General features: G+C 37.8%; 2 protein-coding genes across 2 annotated transcripts in view; both read right to left on the bottom strand.

The window, feature by feature from the left end:
* Positions 1-1,451: 1,451 nt before the first annotated feature.
* eif3ba (eukaryotic translation initiation factor 3, subunit Ba) lies at positions 1,452-8,509 on the bottom strand. Its single transcript, XM_057347143.1, has 19 exons — positions 8,276-8,509; positions 7,705-7,897; positions 6,145-6,264; positions 5,994-6,051; positions 5,735-5,863; positions 5,473-5,630; positions 5,183-5,314; positions 5,033-5,099; positions 4,892-4,938; positions 4,253-4,463; positions 4,093-4,165; positions 3,863-3,985; positions 3,696-3,774; positions 3,472-3,610; positions 3,263-3,388; positions 3,106-3,183; positions 2,911-3,019; positions 2,001-2,113; positions 1,452-1,920 (listed from the first exon to the last, which is right to left on the bottom strand). The coding sequence occupies exons 1-18, from the start codon at positions 8,376-8,378 to the stop codon at positions 2,013-2,015; spliced, it is 2,046 nt and encodes a 681-aa protein (XP_057203126.1). The 5' UTR covers positions 8,379-8,509; the 3' UTR covers positions 1,452-1,920; positions 2,001-2,012.
* Positions 8,510-11,054: 2,545 nt separating this feature from the next.
* gna12a (guanine nucleotide binding protein (G protein) alpha 12a) overlaps positions 11,055-21,861 on the bottom strand; it is a 41,630-nt gene continuing 30,823 nt past the window's right edge. Inside the window, exons 3-4 of the mRNA XM_057346203.1 lie at positions 14,618-14,668; positions 11,055-13,615 (exon numbers count right to left, since the gene is read on the bottom strand). Of these exons, the coding sequence (XP_057202186.1) occupies positions 13,046-13,615; positions 14,618-14,668 (621 nt within the window). The 3' untranslated portion in view covers positions 11,055-13,045. The remainder of the gene's footprint in view (positions 13,616-14,617; positions 14,669-21,861) is intronic.

Here is a 21,861-nt window from a genome sequence, read left to right as displayed (position 1 = left end):
GAATCACGAGGTCAAAGGAACTGCCTGAAGAGCTCAGAGACAGAATTGTGGCAAGGCGCAGATCTGGCCAAGGTTACAAAAAAATTCTGCTGCACTTAAGGTTCCTAAGAGCACAGTGGCCTCCATAATCCTTAAATGGAAGACGTTTGGGACGACCAGAACCCTTCCTAGAGCTGGCCGTCTGGCCAAACTGAGCTATCGGGGGAGAAGAGCCTTGGTGAGAGAGGTAAAGAAGAACCCAAAGATCACTGTGGCTGAGCTCCAGAGATGCAGTCGGGAGATGGGAGAAAGTTGTAGAAAGTCAACCATCACTGCAGCCCTCCACCAGTCGGGGCTTTATGGCAGAGTGGCCTCTCCTCAGTGCAAGACACATGAAAGCCCGCATGGAGTTTGCTAAAAAAAACACCTGAAGGACTCCAAGATTGTGAGAAATAAGATTCTCTGGTCTGATGAGACCAAGATAGAACTTTTTGGCCTTAATTCTAAGCGGTATGTGTGGAGAAAACCAGGCACTGCTCATCACCTGTCCAATACAGTCCCAACAGTGGTGGCAGCATCATGCTGTGGGGGTGTTTTTCAGCTGCAGGGACAGGACGACTGTTTGCAATGGAGGGAAAGATGAATGCGGCCAAGTACAGGGATATCCTGGACGAAAACCTTCTCTAGAGTGCTCAGGACCTCAGACTGGGCTGAAGGTTCACCTTCCAACAAGACAATGACCCTAAGCACACAGCTAAAATAACGGAGTGGCTTCCCAAAAATCTTGTTGACTGTTCTTGAATGGCCCAGCCAGAGCCCTGACTTGAACCCAATTGAGCATCTCTGGAGAGACCTGAAAATGGCTGTCCACCAACGTTTGCCATCCAACCTGACAGAACTGGAGAGGATCTGCAAGGAGGAATGGCAGAGGATCCCCAAATCCAGGTGTGACAAACTTGTTGCATCTTTCCCAAAAAGACTCATGGCTGTATTAGATCAAAAGGGTGCTTCTACTAAATACTGAGCAAAGGGTCTGAATACTTAGGACCATGTGATATTTCAGTTTTTCTTTTTTAATAAATATGCAAAAATGTCAACAATTCTGTTTTCCTGTCAATATGGGGTGCTGTGTGTACATTGAGAAAAAAAAGAACTTAAATGATTTTAGCAAATGGCTGCAATATAACAGAGTGAAAAATTTAAGGGGGTCTGAATACTTTCCGTACCCACTGTATGGGTGAATTATCCCTTCAACAGCAACAATATGGTTACTTTGGTGCATTTTTCTAAAGGATTGAGTTCTAGACAGTTTATGTATTATAAGCAATTCATAAGCACAAGTCATGTAGAAAATGTTATTATAAGCAAATATAGACTCATATTTGCAACATTGTGATGCTTAGTCTGTTAATAATACCCAAGAAGAGCAAAGCAGGTGAGGGAATTTAATGAGGAAAAAAACAACAAAAGAATCAATTTCAGTTCAACTTTATTCCCTTGTTGTGCAATTAATATCAGGTAATCTGAATGGTGGAGGATACAGCCCACTGTAATGCCATTTTCGCACACTAGAGTACAAGTTCGCCTTTCGGAAAATCTTGCAAATGTTTTCGTACTGCGTGATGTAAAAGCAGTTTTTGGCATACTGTCCCATGGTAACACCCTTTTGACAAGGTATATCTACCAAAGGCAAAAACATGAACATGTTTCATCAGATCTGCCAAGATCAGACCTGAACGGTGTTGGCAGGGTAGGTTCTCTCAGAGCTGGATGGCTTTTCTTTTTAAAATGCAGCAGTCAACAGTGGCACAAAATTCTCCGCCCACAGCAACCAGAATTAAAAGGCACTTGATTGATGATAAACAAGGAATACTCTTATGGGGGAATCCTCACTTTTTTCTTCAATGCAAGTCCACTCTCCTCCACAAAAAAAAACTGATACTGAAAACAAAAACACAATGTAATTATGACTGCGTCAAGATCTTATAAACGCCATATTAGAGTCACTGAGAATACAGTACCTGCTGTTGGAACTACAGATCTCCGATGGGAATAATTTCTTCATTGATGAAAAACTCAATGGTCTCTTCCTCCCAGTCCTCGACATTGCCGTCCAGCTCATCGCTATCCACACCTAGAAAGATTCGATGAAAAATCCAGCGATGATTTGAGAGTCAGATCACATTTATTACATCCATACAACCACTGCTGACAACCACTTAAAAACGGTGATCGACTAGTCAAATATCATTATTGAATGTAAGTTTGATGTAGTAATTTTTTCAAACGAACTTTGCCTAAAACTAGAAAGCTTTTAGAAAGCTTTAGTTTTAAACTAATATTGCATGAGACAGAATAGTATAATCAGTTTAAACATGCAAAGCTTATTTCTAAAGTGAAAATCACATTGATCAAAGACCGTAATAAAATGTAACAAAGCTTTGCACTATTTGAACTGAACTCAACATCTGCAGTTTTCAGCTATGATGTACACCATTTGGTGGAGTCATGTCTCTGTTTAAACACTGTTGATGGAAAGTAAGTGTAGTTGCGGTTGTCTAGTGCGCCAAGATTGGAAATGTGAAGGATCATTAAATTTCCTGTTAGACATTTGCATATCTTCAAACCACTCTTCCTTAAAAATCCAATCAACCATCACATACAAACTGACTTACTCTCTATTTCCATTTCATTTAAAAACCAAAAACATTGCCATACAGGTGTAGAAATAACCATGTTTGTCTAAATATAAACGGTTGCAGGCGTTCTTCTGTTCAGCAGAGTTTACATTTAGCAGCAAATTATAAAAAACATTCTAACCATGGCTTTTATAGAATTCATAAGGCAACATGGTTACGTTAAAAATAGCGAATACATCAATGTGAAATGAATGAAATTCATTGTAGGAGGCATTCTCTCTGTATTTGCTACCTCCTCTGAGTTCAAGGCGGAGGGATTTCTGCTCCTGGTACATTTGCGAGGCTCTTTCGCGGTACTTGCGATAGTCCTCCATCATGGTGCGTCTCTTGTCCACAAGTTCCTGTAAAGCACAAAAAAATGATCTAAATCTGGGCCCTGAACTTCGATTCTGATGCAACTTGGGCTTAAAAAAAATGAATCTTTTACCTTTGAAGCCTTGGACTGACTGAGACGATCTTTCTGCTCAAAGATCTTGGAGTATTTCTTCAGGTCCTTTTTGATGAGCTGTGGATTTAAATACATGAGGTGGGATTAGGAAGCTGACAGGGTAAAAATGGTCACCTTGCATCTGCTCTCATCTCACCTTTATTTGCTCATGGGTCAGGAGAGAGGGTGGGCATGGCCTCCACAGCAGTTGGCAGAAACGATCTTTGTTGTTTTTCTGCAGCAACCGACCTTGGAAGGTCCACAGCCAGAAGGCATTGTCCACCTGAAGGGATAAAAACAAAGATTTAGGTAGGATGTACACACTTCCAATTAAAAAATACAAAATGATGACAAATAATAAATCACCTTGTGACTCCACCAGGAGACAGATGTCACAACATATCGCCCAGTGGGATCCCATTCAACATCTGATGCCATGTAATGCTCGGCAATGTTCATCATGGTGCAGTCTGAAGTGTCCACAAAAGCAAGAGCTCCATTCATGCTAGAATAAGAAAAATACCAAACATTATAATGAATTACAAGCATGAGAAATATCACAGCTCAATATAGTTTGAATGACTACAGACCTTCTCAGTCCAGCCAAGACCAAAAACTGCCCCTGTGGACTCCAGAAAATGCTGTTTGCTTGCTGCTTGTCAAACATTTCTGAAACGTGACATTGTTTTGGTTAATCTTTCATACAAAATAAAAAATATATACGAACGCATCTTTATTCGCAATAAGGAAGACTTACTAATTAGGTCGATTTTGCCATTGTTCTTCACATGGTAGAATGATACATTGATTCTGGGAGATTCACCATGAAGAACAGCAAACTTGCTGCCATTTGGTTCCCAGGCAAAGGCGATGATGCCCTCTGTGAGACAGGCAGAAAGAGCAGAACTGAGAACAGGTACTTGAGAGTCTAAATCAGGAAACAGAACGAGACGTGTTTTGATGACTCGGAGATGCTTCGTTCCTTACCTTTCATCTCCACCACATCCACAGGTACCTGCTTCTCTCTCATTCGAAAGATCTCAAAGTTGGTGACAACACCCTGAATAAAAAAAAAGAACATTTTGAGCAGACTTTCACTTTAGCTCATGAACAATTATGAAGCACATTATAGGGGTATCTCTTATACCTGTGTTCCTTTGGGTGTTCTGTCGACTTTAACACAGAGATAGTCTCCGTTTTTCTGCCAGTGAAGCTTGCAGTCCACAACGTTAAACAGGTTACGGACTCGGATCTCATTTCTTGATGGCAGCTGCATGAGAGTTACTCTTGCAGGGATATCTTTATCCTCAGGAACCCAGAATGCAATGATATTATCACCCGGTGACCAGGAGAAATCCCTGAAGACACAAGATCATTTCTCTTAAAGGCCCAGTGTGTAATTTTTTGGAGGAACTACTGACAGAAATGCAATTTAATATACATAACTATGTGTTCAGAGGAGTATGAAGACCTTACATAATGAAGCGTTATGTTTTTACCCTGTGTTTGGAAACCCCCCATGTTATATTTTACACTTTATGTTTACTTTAGAATGAGCCATTTCTATCTACATACACAAATTTTAGCGTATTTTGTTAAGCCGTAAAATTGATTTGCAATACTTTCTTTTTACGCAACTAAGTATAAGATTCTTAGGACGGATGTTTTAACCGTGTCCATCTTTCCTATCATGAAACTGTTAAAATTGTCCATTACAAGGGGCTGAATTAAATTTAGCTTTTTCACAAAAGTTCACAAAAATAGAATGTTCACTTGTTTTACTCACTTAATTCCATTTATCTTCAAACTCTTCTTCTCCAAAAGACCCATTGACTATGAAAAGAAAAAAGATGATGAGTTAATTATATCATTTCATCTCAAACAAGCAGTAGGTCTGACAACTGTTTGAATCCTTTACGTCACTTACTGGTGTTTCATAGATGCTCAGGGTGTCCTGTGTCATTCGAGCAAAGAACTTCCCATCTGGACTCCACCTGAACCAAACAAAGTCAGAAATTAAGCAATTTCATTACAATGACACGTAAAATAAGCAAAGTCCTAGCGAAACTACACTTACTTGAAAATCGGCCAGTGTGCAGAGCTCTCACAATGAAAGCCTCTTTTCTTCTGTCCTGTAAGAACATCCCAGATAATGATAGCCTGTGGATCATCTTTAGTGTCCATAAGAGGGCTGAATGTGACAACATACCTGCAAAGATTTTTTGGGGGACAAAAGCGTCTGCTAAATGACTAAATGTAAATGTAAAAAAAGGCATTATGTCTGTGGAAAATAATCATTCATGTTCACTTATTACCCCCTGAAAGACCCCCTCCAAATAAACCAATGCATTTATATAGATGATGTACCTCTCACAGGGAGAGAAATCGATGAGTTGAACCCCTTGATGACTGAACCTCTGGATCTGCTTGAACTTCTCACCACCCCACAGAGCGATGCCTCTCTGGTGGAAGGTGGCCAGATAGGTGCCTTTCGGAGACCACCGCACATATGTCTCGGTCCAGCGCTGCAACAAAAGCACAGTTAAGCCACTGAATACAAGTCACACAGACGTACTGGACACAGTTGATATATTTTCAAGCCAAGAAGGTAAATACTGCTCCAACTCACTGCTCTTTCCTCCACCTCGATGGGCTCCTTGGCATCATTAGCAAATATGCCTGTTCGTTCACCAGATTCATAGATGACGCTGTACTGATCCCGACAGTCAGGATCCTCCATCCAGTGCCGCAGGTTTCCCTAAGACAAAAATACCATGTAAAGTGTCAAAAACACGTGTAATAATGTACAGCATGTCAGAATGCATTGAAGGAATTATTGCTTAGGACAAATTAGCTTACATAAAGACAAAATATATAAAAATACTTACAAAATCTTTAAAGGGTTGTTTCTCAGGAGTTTCCCACTCATCACAGATCGACATGTATCTGAAATTATATCGGAGGAATTTGGGATTTAATCATTATGATTTAACAGACATTTACACTTTTGTATTAGTAACACAAGTAAAGATGACATACTTGTCAAAGTCTGTAAACAGATTGACACGGAATGTATGCTGCTTGTCCAGCTTGTAGCCATCAGCGCTCTTCACCGCTTCCTGAGCATGGCTTGGTGCAGAATACTCCAGAAATATGTACCTGTAAAGTTTATTTATTATCGTTATAAAATAACAGCACAGTCCAGTACCACCATGCAGTTTGTATTAGAAAGCGCATCACATCATTTATTGTACTGACTAGGGATTAAACGAGGGATTACTCCTCGAGTTTCTCGAGTAATTCGAATACAAAAAAATAATCAAGGCAATTTTTGTTTATTCAAAAATATATGTTATTCATGATATCTATTCATGTTACAGGGCTCTCAAGTCTCATGCATTCACCGTGAGACACACGCATTTTAGTCTGTTCACACGTATTTCTCATGCTGATAAATAAGTGATAGCTTATTGAAATGGTGAACTGCTATTTTACTGTTTAAGTCTATTTTGCGAGTGAAACTTGTTTTCCAGCTGCATTGAGTCCATAAAACTAGATTCGGACTAGTGGATCCCGAATCCTGTTATTTACATGTCATCTGTCTGTTTTGCGTGTCTGAGTGAATGAACTGCACAGTTTAACGTGCTACACGCGTGATGCTCATGAATTTGTCTGTGCTTTATGAGGACATGAACACATGAACTTCATCTCCAGAGTTGCTCTGAGAGTTTATTTCACGAACATTTTATTGTTCGAGTGAAGAAACAGACATACTAAAAAATAAATAATAAGCGTCTTCCGACAACCTGCCAAAATAAAAGTCCGGTTACCTCGGTATTTTATGTGGACAAATATATTACTAATTAATAGTAAAAAAAACTAAATGCATCCTGCATAAGCTGAAGTTAGTTGTTTACCTTTGAAATTATTCTTTCTATTTATATGAATGTTTCTTATTTATACATTTGTATTATATTGCATTTTGAATGTAATATGGCAATGTAATGTATTAAATGGGTTAACTTTTCACAGATATTAATGTATACAATTTCAGCAATAAAATGTTTATTTTTTCTAAAAAGAAAACAAATTACTTGTTCATTTTAAGAGACCTGTCTTATTTTCTCTTGTATATTGAGTATTTCTCTTTAATAAAGAAAAAATATTTATTATCCGAATACTCGATTACTAAAACAATCGATAGCTGCAGCCCTAGTACTGCTTAATATTTGTGTTTACTTGCATACCGAAGGGTTTTAAGAACAGATTTTCTTAAAAACAACCTGCACGACTGAAATTCTCGCGTAAAATTCATATAAAAAAAAAACTATTTTCCATTATGTTCCATTATGTATACAGAACCAGCATTATCTTAGCATAGTTTTGAGGCACATTGTTAATGCACTAATTCTTTGCATATGCATGGCAAAATTTAGATTTTAAGACTAGTGTTTTATATAGGCACAGTTTCACACTTCAACGAAATTCTTAAATGATAAATGATATAAAATTATTATGTATTATTAGAATCGGTCAAATACCAAAATGTTGCATTCATTCCCAGCTTTACATAGAACACCACAGTAAACCAAAAGTTACCCTTTGGTCTTTCCATCTGTATCTGGGTAGAACTCATTGGTGATCTTTCCAAACTTTGAGAAGATCTTTTGAATGACGTTCTTGAGTTTCTCCAGGCGATCTTGTCCAACCTGAGGTACATTGTCAACCACAATGACCGAGTCGATTCCATCCGCCTCCTGAGGTTGATCCTTGAGCACGTCTCCAAGAAGCTCTATGTGCGGAGAAACACTCCGATTAACATCATATTATAGCAGAAACATGTCAAAAACACATGTTAAAGCGCCACCATAAACATTTTGAAAGAGAGGTGTAACGTTATCCAGAAGTCACAGTAACGTTACACAGTGCGCCAATATCTGCGCATGTACAAGCTGTTACAATGCTTTTGTCCTGCTCACGCTAATTTCTTAGGTTCAAGAATGAACAGAAATCTAAAAAAAAAGAACCGATTCTGGATCAGCACATCTCATCTTTCACAAACTTGCTAAATACCGGATCTGAATGGTTGTTGTTAGTTTGGCGGTGACATGTTAAGTTTTATGATCCCATATGCCGTTAGCCGGGGAGCTAAAGCGAGCGCAGGCCTTACCCTGATCACTGATGTCATCCACGAAATCCTCCGGATCACTAAACGAAGGCTCTTCTTCGTCGTCATACTCCATTTCGGCCTCCATATTTTCTGTGTCTCGCATTTATGGATCGATTTCTGTGGATCTGAGCTGGTGAAAAGGCGGTGGTAAATTTCACTGCTGAAATCCAGAAATTTTACTCACTCGGCCATGTGCAAGGCACCCGGCGCCAACCACTACGAGCGAGAGAAGGACCGTACCATGTGTGAAGAGGACGGGTGACTGCTCTTTCACATCAATTAATATTGGTGTATACCTAAATTTGAAACTAAGTATACATTTTAATTTAGAAAATAATATATAGCATTATAAGCGTGTCTTTGGAGTTATCGTATGCTTACAGGTGTAATTTTCCAAACGAGCGTAAATGATGACCCCTTTTATGCGAACTTGGTCTTTCCCTACTTCGTATCGCTCTCGACTTCCTGTTCATGTGACAGGGTGAGTTCCTCTTAGGTTTTGATGGTGCTACAGAATAGCAAAAATTACATATAATCGCACCTGCAGGATAAACAAATTAGACTTTTGCTTAAAAGCTATATTTGTATGGACCTCCATAAATGGAATGGTTAACATAACCATAGTATTTAGATGCAAAACCTACATTTTCGCCTTTTCAACAAGGAAAAATGATACAGTACAATTATAAATGGCTCTTGAACCCTCTTTTATATATTTGAAGAGTTTGGTTCCAAAATGAGATCACTCCGTTTTTTTATTTTTTCAAAAATCATGTTTTTTATTATGTTATCATGTTTTTATAGTGTAAATTAGCTGTATTTTTTTTAGTTATTGTGGCTTAAATCAAAACAAACCAACTGCAGTTTGATTGATATAAATTGGGATGCACAATCTCATTTTAGAACCGAACTCTTCAGTTTAAATCAATAACAGTGTAGTCTAATATTTCATGGTAAAGCATGGATGTATGGCACATATTCTGTGTACTACAAAATGCACAAATATTCTTTTGACATCTAAATCTATGACATTCACTGAAAGGGTACACACACACTGGTAATGACCTTAAAATGAAACCCTTTAATCTTCTGGGCAACTGGGAACATTATGAGAGAGTCATTTGTCAAATACATCCTCAGGGCATGACTGCATTACACAATCTATACCTAGTAAAGAATTTAGTTCATTACAAAAACCCGAAGAAACCATTTTGTTTGGAAGTTTTTTAGCTGATTACACATACACAGAGTGACAATAAACGTTGGTGATCAATCTAAACACAAGGAAATTACACACAACAGGAGACTATTGTGTTTTCAATAAAGACAGTGGTGTATAAAAGAAACGATTCCACTACATACACTGTGAAAAAAATGAAAAGTTAGATCAACTTTTAAATATTCAATTTTTACTTACAGCTTTTCCTTTTTTACAGTGTAGATGAAATGACATTAACTGTGAACCTAAACCCCAATTAATCATCCAGTGAAAATGTAAAACCTAATCTGTTTAATGGAGTTAAGTGGTGTGTAGAGGTTTCTAATACATTTATATTTGAATACAACTAGTTAAAAAATAGTTTTTAACAATATTTGATTATAGCTATTCGATTAGAGGCAATTGGTAATAATTCTTCTTCAATCCAATGATCCGATGATAAATGCACCAAGAAATGTTCATTTTTCTCTTTTTTCCCCAATTTTGTTATACAATGTGTCTTTTTGCCTTTTGGTTTATAAAGATTTACAAGGGGTCTCTTAAGTAAACAAACGCTCGTTCTATTACATTACCAATAGGGGGTGCTCTTGATGCAAGAAGTTATTTTTTTCTTCAATTTGTGAGATTTCCGAGTCATACTTTAGTCACATGATTTCTTCTGTCTGGATAAACTTTGGCCATCTGCACAATGGTTGGTGTTCTGCTAGCAATGTTTTTGCTGTCCAGATTAGATAAACAACTATGAAATTCCAGTAAACACATAATTTCTAACTAATATTTTCTTTGTGCTCCTCAATGTGTAAAATGAATGCAAAGACCTAGCAGGCAGATTACCATGAAGGTCAAAATTAAATGTAGTGTCAGTTATATAATTTTGCAATACTAGTGCTCTTTTCATTACTGAACATTTGAGTCCAATGAAAGACATCCTAGAGGAAATTTATCACAAGACATGGGTTTTAGCTCACACAAATACAACATGGTTGGCCCAGAGAAAGATGCTTTGTGTGCTTTGACATTAACTTTCTCCCTAGGCAGGGGATTTGTCAAGGGTTACTGAGGAATATTTGTTTAGATGTCTTACCATAATAGGCCTTCTTTGTTCACATTAAAGCATTAAACTCCTCAGGAGTTCTCTCCTCAGCAAAGCAACTGTAATATGACAATGAACCCAAATAGCTGAATATACAAAGAAGGGTGGAGTTTTAAAAAGATTAATCTAAGCTCAAACTAAACTGGTACTTGCTGAACATAGGGCTCAGTTGGGGGTAACACTTCCTCTGCACTTAACTCTTACATAAGCTCGGTTTATTTTTCTGTTTGAACTCGCTCCCAAAGCGAGGAAATGCATATTGTGGGGACAATCAAGTTTTTCATTTGGGAAAAACAGCAGATTTGAACTATCCACAATTTTCAGAACGAATATCAAACACCTAAAAGCTTCAAAATAAAAATAATACGTACAAACATAATAAATGACCAAAAAGGGCTAGCGTATACAGAATCTGCTTGTAGAAGAGGAAACATATGCACTACAGCAATATAATTCAACATTGACATTTTTATTGTATTTATACAATTCTTATATACAAAACACACATAATGCCGTTAATCTGGAATTTCACACTTTTTACAATCAATGATTATGTAAAACAACAGGGAAACAAAATATGAAAACAGAAAAACGTACAGTAAAATACTGTAAGATGTTAAAGTAGACATCTTATATAACAGTGACCGTTAGAGATCCAAACAATGCATCCTAAACAAAACAGGTATAATGGATTCTACGCCAATTTATAGTGTGAAACTGCTGTGACATAATCACCAACTATAAAATATGTAAGAGAAGTTATGAGGAGTATTGGACCAATAAGATGCCACAGTAGGCAGGGCTACATGGTGCGACACAGCAAGATAAAGAACCAAGTTGTCGAAAAAACAGGTCTGATGCTTGTCACGGTTGTGTCTGCATGGTTAGAGGACAAAAACACAGATTTGGATGAATGTGATTGCTCTCATCACATGTTGCTTCTTGCTCAGCAAATGCAACAGTTTCAGCAGATTGATATGGTTTTACAGCCTATATGTTTGTGCACTGGGACTGTTTTTATGATTTCTTCTGAATTCTCCCAGGGATTTCAAAGGAGGAGACAAACATAAATACAAGCTTGAAATAAGGAACCATCTGCTTCTTTATCTACATGAGAGCCAGATATCTTCCAGTAAATGTGAGCGAGCTGCTCTCACTGGGAAGACTTTTCACTACAATAGTTTAGGGTGTGTCAGATATCTCAAATCAAAACCTTTCCGGCCAACATTTAAAGTATTGCAATATATCGCAAATGTGAATCGTATGGAAATACATAGCAATATATGGTATCGTGACCAATCTATCGCGATATGTATCGTATCGGGAGGCACTTGCCAATACACAGCCCTAGAGCTGACAGTGTTCATTTCAGTAAACCAAGAGATATTAATTCAAGAATGCATGTGAAAATGTAACACAAACATCTAAGGACTGTAGCTCAAGCTTTCCCTAAAAGAATGACACATACAAGATTCTGAAAAGGTTCACACCTGCGCTGAAATTTAAACCATCTGTGACTATCTGAAAAAAGACCATTTGTTCCATCAAACTATCATTTACATTCATAAAGATTTGATTAAAATAACTCCATGCCCAGCCGAAATCAAAAAGAAATTAAGATCTTTATATGCACTGCTAATATAACTCACCAGATCCAGGTTGTCTCCCCCATAAACACAGTTTTATATATCAAAGTGTACATTTCAAAAGTCTTGTTACAGTTTGTCAGAATCTACTACTAAAAACAAAGCGCAGATGTTGTGCAATAATGTCATTTAATGAATCCCATTAATGCTTTATTCATCTGAAGTTAGTGGTGTTAGGCATAACCAGTGATTTGACCCTATACTCTAAATATCAAAGCTTGTAGCTTAACTCAAAACCAGAAGACAGATACAATGTACAAAAGCCATTTTCACTATGTACAAAAACCCTGCTTGTTGTTAATGAGAATTCTGCATGTCATCTATAAACTCAGAAGTCTACATAAAGTGTAATTGAAATGTTTGACTATATCAAAGATAACGTGTAAACACAAGGAACGTGAATCTAAACTAGACCGGATGCTCAGTGCAGAATTGCTATTTATTTTTAGGATGTTTTGTTATTTTGGAGATGAGCCAGTGTAACGTTACTGTGCATTGTTTGAGTTTATCCTTGAGAAAAAAGATGAGAATACTCTAACACAATTCATTATCAAACTCTCGTGTCATTTGCATTCATAAGCTCAAATCCCAGAAGACATGAAAATATCAGCAATTTGTCATTTTTTTAGAACTTAATGGCATGTCCTTGATATAACTGAACTCCTTCTCACACGATGATAGAAAACAATGTGTACAACACAAGATGTTGCTTCTGCACATCTGTCGGGGAGTTAAAATAAAGTGGAGAAGGTATTTCTCGCTGCAAATAGGTTGAAAAATGATATAAACAATGATAAACAGGATGTTGGTTCTCACTGCAACATAATGTCTTTAAGGTTCTCCTGAAGAATCGTGTCCTTGACAGCGTGAAAGACGAAGCGAATGTTCTCAGTGTCAATGGCAGTGGTAAAATGATGGAACAGCGGCTTGCCGCGGTTGCGGCGTTTGCGGTTAAAGCATTGCACCAGATAGGCCTGAACGTCCTCCAGCCGGTGAGGGTCTCCCCTGAAATCAGAAAAGTGCTTGCAAATGCTGACCTTGCGTACCTTCTCCACCAGAAGGTCCATCTTGTTGAGAAAGAGGATTATGGAGACGTTGGAAAAGAGCTTGTTGTTGACTATGGTCTCAAAGATGTTCATGGACTCCACCAGGCGGTTGGTGCGGCGGTCTTCCATTAGCACTTGGTCGTATTCGCTGGAGGACACCATGAAGAGGATGGAGGTGATGCCGTCGAAGCACTGAAACCATTTCTGTCTCTGAGAGCGCTGACCACCCACATCCACCATCTTGAAAGGGATCTTTTTGATGACAAAATCATGCTCCACAATTCCCTTGGTGGCCTTTCTGGCCAGGAGGATGTCCTGGCGGCTTGGTACATAGTTCTGTATAGAAAGATTGAAAATTGTGTTAATAGCAAAAATGTTTTGTATATTTTTATATAACTTTGAGAAATCAGGATTTTAAGGAAAGGCAATCATATATGTTTAGCTTAAGCTATAATTTCAGAATCTAAATGTTTGTAATGAAACGTATATAGCCTGTCCTCATCCATGTTTGGCGATTAATATTTTGAGGTGCAGAATTTACATCGAATGAGATCGTAGTGTGGGCGGAGCTGTCAAAAAGTTTGTGTTTACATAGCATATGTCTGTGTACTGTGCATATTAATTTTGTATTTATAAACACATACATGCATATATTTAAGAAAAATATACATTTATAAATAATTACATTTTGGGTAAATATAGATAAATACATGAATATCTATAAATATATTAGAATTATAAACATAAATATTTCCTAAAAATGTATACACATGTGTATGTGTTCATTAATACAAAATGAATCTGCACAGAATACAGACATATATTATGTAAACATAAACGTTTATTCTGGATGGATTTAATCGCGATTTATCGTTTGATAGCCCTAGTTGGATCACAAAATTAAATAAATAATCCATAATGAACATTGCCTCATTAACAGAAAGTTAGGAAAGAGTGGAATAATAATTGTCAATGCAGTTTCCAACGGACCCACAACCCATCCAAAACTATAACATAAATGTATTTTGTCATTGGCCTTGGTTTCCATGCTCACACAAACCCTTTCTGGTCTTTTAGCTTTTATGGCTCATCTGAGACACAGGCTGTGGGTTCTTGGAAACCTTGGCCAATATCTGTCCGAAAGAAACCATTTCAGTTTCGCTCTCATTGCCTCCATTTCCCAAGGCCACCATCACTGCTTACAAAACATCATTTAAAAACACGATTAATCTGACTACTTATCTAGGCAAATGATTATATGGTCAAAATATTGTAAACACACTGCTCATAAACTGGGAAGAAATGTACAGTGAGTACTTCCGAGTTATCATGACTCACCAGTTGGCCAATCCGATCCAGGTCGTCCAGGAAATACTTGACTGATTCGCTCTGTATTAAAAACACAAAAAGACTGTTAATCCATGAACTGAAAGTACGACATAAGACTATATTTACAACTATTTTAATATTATAAACATAAATCACTGCAGTACATCAACACAACCAATGGCAAAGACAGTCATTTAACAGAAGAACAAATGCTTTATTGGCAAAACCCTTTACCATTTATCTTTCATTTAAAAATAGGTCAACCAGTCTCCCCAAAGCTGTTCTAATTCAGGAATGGAAAGTCTTAAAGTAACAGGATGTTCCTATCTTTGTCTGAGAACTATGCGGGTCAGTCATACCACATAGCGACCATCAGTAGAACTCCAAATAAAAACAGACAACTCGAAAATATAGGTTTACACGTGCAGCGGAGAGTGAAATGAAAAATCACCTTCAAGTATTTCTTAATAGTTGAACCAGCATTTGGTTAAGTTAATAACACATATCCAGCCACATAGAATTGCAAGTTCTGGCTATAATAAACAGGTTCTACATCTACAAATGAAAAGGCACGGGAGCAGATGGAGTGTTGTGTCAACTTCTGTCTTGACTTTCACTTCTACAACCCGATGAGAATTAGGTCAGAGGTCAGTGTATAGACCATTATGCAAGATTTACTTTTACATTTATGCATTTGGCAGACGCTTTTATCCTAAGCGACTTACATTGCATTGTACTATACATTTGTTTCTGACTATGTGCAATCCCCTGCGATCGAACCCATGACGCCTGCTCTCACTGAGCCACAGGAAAGCGAGATGAAAACAATGTTGGTCTAGAAGCACTTTCTGTTTCTTTTTTTTAATTTCACATATGTAAGTCTTAAAGATGTTCTGTGGGTTGAATTTTGTTCAAACATGTAGTGCTTCTGTGTTGTTTACATTCAACAAAATGGTCTATAGCTCAATCCATAAATGAAGCTGACTGAAGAGATGTCTGAAGCGCAGGGTGATCAGAGGCAGCACGGCATGTTCACACGGGTCTGTTCCAGGAATCAATGATGTCTACTGCCTTCATAAGCCACAATATACTGATAACTACATTTGTTGGCCAATATCTGGAGAGTTCTCCAACAAAAATGTGTTCCTCTGCCCAATAGAATGAAGCAATAGACTAAATTGCTGTGTTGAGCATTACTTCCTGACCAAGTTGTTTTCACGCAAGCTTTTGGATGGCAGACATGCGGCCTTGGCGTTTCAGTGAATATTGTCTGGAAAAGCCAATTGTGTCCTCTTGTTTGCATGTGCGTGTGTGTCTCACAAAGGCCCCATGTTCCCAACAGGAAACAGCTGTGTGTGAAAACTCTATAACAGACTGAACCCAACACCCCAAACCTCCACACACATACACAACCCATCATCAGGGCTTAATGTAACACAGGCAGGAAATCTCACAGATATCTGATAGGGTCGCCTGAAGCATTTATCAATCCCTCCTTCAAACATGTACACAAAATAAAAACATTTCTTCCTCTTGTGCAGTAATAAAACTCAAGCTGTGTTATGAATGTTTATTCTTTTATTCTATGTTTTTTTAATCACAGTGATACAAAACACTGCCGCATGCAGTGGGAGTTCATTTCAATCACTTTGTTCAACCTGCTAAACTCCACCCCTAGTTGCTATCACTATTATGATTTCTTTCTAGCTATTGTTGTAATAATTTATAACAATGACTATTGTTCAATGATAATATCAATGTCAAAACGTGCTAATATACAAGGTTACTATGCTAAAACTAAAATTCTGTTAATATAAATCAAATCAAATATCCACCCAAACATTATTTAAAAAATTCAAAAAATGATTGCCTTAGCAATAAACTGAAATAAGTTTAAATTGAGTCACTAAAATTATTAACTAAAAATAAATAAAAAAGAAAAATAAATTATAAACTGATAGAGAAATATAATAAAAAATCATGATATGCCCATAAAAAACTAAACTAAACATGAAAACTAAAGATATAAAAATAATTCAAAAAATTAATACAATTACAATAAACTGAAAATAAAATTATAATAGCCCTGTTAAAACGTTAAATGTCAGAAATAAGTTTTTAGAATTTTTTTAGAAATTCTGTCATCATTCACTCACCCTATTGTCATGTCTAAACCTGAACACAAAAGAATGGAAGAAAGTTGATAACCAGACAACATCGGCCCCCACTAACTTCCATTGTATGTACACAAAACAACTGAGTCATTTCTCAAAATATCTTCTTTTGTGATCCACAGAAGACAGTCCTATATAGTATTTTTTATTTTAGGGTTAACTATCCATTTAACTGCATGACAGTGTACTGACCCTAATCTAAGTACTCTGATTGGTCCCTATTCTGCTTTAAAAAGTCTATGCTGCAGGTCATTGGCTGGTAAAGCAGAAGTTTCCCTCCTCCCTTGGGTTGCTCTGAACATGTGCGCATGACCGCCTGCTGAGAGTGTGGGAAAGATCTAAGCTGAGCCCTTATAGGCCACAACCAGCAACTTTAGCACAAAGTAGGAAAGTGTGCCCATGGGTATTTGTGCAGTCAGAAGCATGATTGAGCACAGCCCCTTAACCCCTCCCTTCCCAGCACTGATCGCTATCCCCACCATTTTACTCCAGTTCCCTCCATATAAACCGCAGATCTGCAGAAATGAGATCCAATTAAAGTCATCCCTCATGACCGTGACACAAATACAGACCATAATTGCTAAGAAACAAGCAAAACATCTTCAGCCCTAAAAAAATAATCAGAGCCACATGACATGAAAATAGTCGTGATAAATTTGTCTTTATTCTCCGTTCGATCAAAGAGTATTTGTACAAAGTTGAGTGAAAGGGATAAATGCTTTCCTCGAGCCTCGGTGAGTCCGTCAGGTATTCTTTTCACCTCACACTTTGTTATATCTGACAGTAAAACCTTCCTCGGCAGTGAACTGAGATCCTATTTAAGTGAACTTTAACTGCCAGATCCAGCAGCTGTGCTTTGTTGGTGGATAAGTGTTCCACTGTGACTGAGAACAGACACATCACCAAATGTTTTCATTTTCCTCTCTGTAGGAAACATAACATGCCATTCTGCAAATGTGAAATACAACTGGATGGATATATATATTTATTTTAAAGGCGCTGTGTGTAATATTTTGGAGGATCTATTGATAGAAATGCAATATAATATACATAACTATGTGTTCAGAGGTGTATAAAGACCTTACATAATGAAGCGTTATGTTTTTCTCTCCTTAGAATGAGCGATTTCTATCTAGGGTCCCCTTACATGGAATTCACCATGTTGTTTCTACAGTAGCCCTAAACCAGTGGTCACCAACCCTGTTCCTGGAGATCGACCGTCCTGCAGACTGCAGCTCCAACCCTGCTTCAGCACACCTGTCTGTAATTATCAAGCAAACCTGAACACCTTGATTAGATAGTTCAGGTGTGTTTGATTGGGGTTAAAGCTGAAATCTTCAGGACGGTCGATCTCCAGGAGCAGGGTTGGTGACCACTGCCCTAAACGGACAAACTGCTCTACAGAGCGCATTTTGTAAATACGTTATCTCCATTGGCAACAAAGCAAAAACATGACAACATCTTAGTCCTGTGTCATCCACCGTAGTGCTTTGAAAGGGAGGTGGGGAGGGGTGGAGTGAGCCGTTGGTTGCAATTCACAACATCACCACTAGATGCCGCTAAATTCCATACACTGGACCTTTAAGAGAATCTATTAAAACAATAGTTCAAAATAAATGAATTTATTGATCGTTATGTTGTTGCAAACACACAACATTTACTCATTCACTGAATACAAACAAGGAAATTCTGCAAAGTGTTAAAAATGGATAGGACCAGGAGTTTCATAAATAAATTCAGACGTTGGGAGCAGCGGCAGAGGGGAAGATCTTGGTGCTTTGTAGCCCGTTACGTTTACTTTTGCTGTATAGAAAAATAGTTGAGACATTCTGCATAAAATCCTCTTGGAGATCATATCCTATCCACTCCACAGAAGAAAAAACTGTGGTTGGAATAACACAAGTGAGAGAAAAAGTATTTTCTTTTTTGCGGTCAACTAGTAATTTAAACTTCAAAAATCTGGTGATTATCTCAAAAATATTAAGTCCATTACAAAAAACCTCAGCTCTTCTAGGGTGGAAATGTCAAAGAAATCTCTTCTGCAGTGACAATGTCCGCTCTCTCCTCCGTAAATAACAGACTATATAAACAATCCTCACACAAAACAAACAGAGCTTGATTTCCCGCTCGTCTGAGTGGGATTAATTGTTTGGTTTGGACGTGAGATGAGAACTCATAAGAATCCCCCACATGGAGCTCCTTCACCTCCAGAACTTCACAGAACCTCGGGCTGCTCCCACACTGTTGATCTAGCTGTAACTGTACACCTTGCCTTTCATCTTTGCGGATAGACTCCTATTATGATTTTAGAATCGAAGGATACCAGTAGAAGGAAAGTGGAAGAGTTTCAGGGAGCTCTGCAAACAATTCGGAGACTTACATTATGCCAGAGGTATGTTAATAAAAACAGGAGGTGTGTTCCTTGAAACAAAACACTCAAGCTGATTGAAACGAAATAATATATGTAACATATTTATGTATTCACAAAAATCCAAATGTCAAGACTTACCTTATTACTCTATACAATGAAAAAACGTGTTCATATTAGTGGCATAAATGTTTAATAAAAATGATTTTCAAGCTCAAGATTTCTCCCGGCCTTGTCAATCTAACGCAATGCTTATTTTCAGACCAGTCATCGTCCAATCAGAAAAGGAGACATCTGCACCATGTACCCAGAAGATAACCGACATTCATACGGTGTCAGGGCGACCCGTGACCTCTGAATCGGATACGGTCTGTCACGTCCTCTGTAATGCGAGAATGTGTAAGACGTGTGAAAGTAAGTGCTGTGTTCCTCCATCAGCATTATGGGTATTTCCTCTCTCCCGTGTCTCCTCGATTGGACGCTCTTCTCCTATCTTATCCTTTCGCCTAATGGCATTCCCCCCTGGGAGACTAACCCTAGACAGCCCTGAAAACAACCCACTGACGAGTGGAATAAAAACAGAGTGGGAGTTTAAAAAAGTCAAGAAAAACAGTGTGGATGTATGACGTCTACAACAACAGCTAAACATCCGAGGACACGGCTGCCTGGAAAGTCAGTTTTTCCTCTTCCAGCGATGTGCTCCCCCCCGGGTCTGTTTTCAATAAGAAACCAACCCACTCTGCATCTGTTTCACAAAGATTCAAAACTTAATATCTATTGCTAATCCTCACACTGGATCCCAGCAGTTTTCTCATGCACATGAAAGCGGTATAGTGCTTTGGTGAAAGGTTTGTAAGTCCTCCCTGTGCTCATGGTTCCCACAGCAGCTTTCATTGAACCATAGAATAACATGCACACACAGACTACTCTTCAAAAGTCACTTCGCTAAAATATTTCTCATGATATTAAAAGTCCTTTAATCTGATGGTGCTTTTTATGTTTGAAATTTTGATTTCTAGATTCATCAACCTATAAGAAGGAGCCCTATCCCCCCAAAAATGCTATTTTGAAGATAAAATATAACATGGCTTTCTTAGTTTTGATGTGTTTACTATTATTTCAAAATGTGGGAGACATAATAAATGAATGTGGGAGAAATAAATAAAAAATAAACAACAAGTGACCCTAAACTTTTTAACAGTAGTGTACATCAATTTAATATTATATCACATCTGTACACCTTTCTTTATTTCTTTCTATATTACCATATTTTTATTGTAAATATTTAATGTTAAAGAAAATTCCTTGATTTTTAAGGTCCTATTTTGGTTTATGTAGTGTAGTGTATGTAGATTATTTTGTTATAATAGGCAGTTCTTCTCACCTTACTTCTAGACTGGCTCTCAAATGATTCGCTCGGCGAATCGTCCATCTAATACCCTTCTTTCTGCCAGCCTACTCTGATCTGATTGGTCAGATGGTCTAGTCTGCTGTGATTGGTCTACCGCTCACGAGGCTCAGGAGCTACAGTGTTTGGGGGAGAAGAGTGAAGTTTTCGCGGGCAGTCCTAAAAAAACGTAGGCGGGGACTATACGTAGTGAAGTAAATCCGCGGCGGTTCGCGAATCGGACTAGGGCATGACTCGTTTGCGTGATTCAGTCGACTCCCTTTTTCCAAGCCATTTACTTTGTTATTCATTCACCTTTACAACTTCGCAGATTGCTTACATTCACACACATTTACATTCTGTCTCATCCAATAATTTGTTTTACTTGTATTTTTGTATTTGCTTGAATAATGGTGACAAATAAACTTGAATGAAAATAAAGAATTCATTCTGCAGTTTAGTGTGGGCCTATCCTGCCCATTCTTCATATAAGTTAGTATACTTGCTAAAAATATTCATTAAAAAATTAAGATGAATCATCACAGTTGATTCTGAACAAAGTATGCCTCTGAGATTGATATTAAACATTTAGTTTTATTTAGTTTAGGTTTTTTGTTTTATTTAGTTAAGTTTTATTACCTTAAACACGCTCTCAGAAGCTCTACCTGCTTTGTATGTTCAGTCTGCACACTGATACACAAATCTTTCCTTTCCATTATAAGGAGTCTAACAACCTTGATAGACTACTTAAGCGTGTAATCTCCAGCTCTAGGAATGTCAAGGTGCTGGAAGTGTTTGTCATGGGCATATCAAACACCAGCTTGCAGAGTACTTAGACTAAGTTGTACTATAATGGCCTAGATAGGGCAGACAGACAGATAGGACACGAGAGGAGCAGGCCAAAACGAGTGTGCATTTATCTCTCCTTGACAGTCTGTCTGAAGATAGCAAATGACAGATGACAGGGCAGTCAGAGAAATAGAGCTGAATGCACTAGTGACACCTCTCAGAGTCAAAAGCCATTCTGCACTGTCATTTCCATTATACCTCCTGAGAAACGAGAGACCAGAGTAATGTGAGAGAGAACTAAAGGCCGTAAAAAATGAAAAATGGGATTTTGGTACGATAGTTGATGTTCAAGTTGGGAAAGCTGGAAGCATCAGGTGTATTGCTGTTTGAAGAGTTGGATTACACGTCAAGCTCCATTCCAGAGACAAAAATGCACCGCTAAATGAAATAGAAATTAATTAATTATGGTTAGGATAAGGGCTGCGCAATATATTGAAATTATCAAAATATCGCAAATGTGTATATCGCAATATGC

The sequence above is a fragment of the Triplophysa rosa genome, linkage group LG11 (genome assembly GCF_024868665.1).
Source record: "Triplophysa rosa linkage group LG11, Trosa_1v2, whole genome shotgun sequence".
Taxonomy (NCBI): domain Eukaryota; kingdom Metazoa; phylum Chordata; class Actinopteri; order Cypriniformes; family Nemacheilidae; genus Triplophysa; species Triplophysa rosa.
The sequence above is the reverse complement of the archived record's forward strand: the minus strand, read 5'-3'. Positions and strand labels throughout refer to the sequence as shown.

Coding starts and splice junctions, on each gene's coding strand:
- eif3ba (XM_057347143.1), bottom strand. CDS start 8,378: ATGCGAGACACAGAAAATATGGAGGCCGAAATGGAGTATGACGACGAA. Junction 3,986..4,092: donor GGATGTGGTGGAGATGAAAG/GTAAGGAACGAA, acceptor CCTGTCTCACAG/AGGGCATCATCGCCTTTGCC. Junction 3,184..3,262: donor TGACCCATGAGCAAATAAAG/GTGAGATGAGAG, acceptor TTAAATCCACAG/CTCATCAAAAAGGACCTGAA.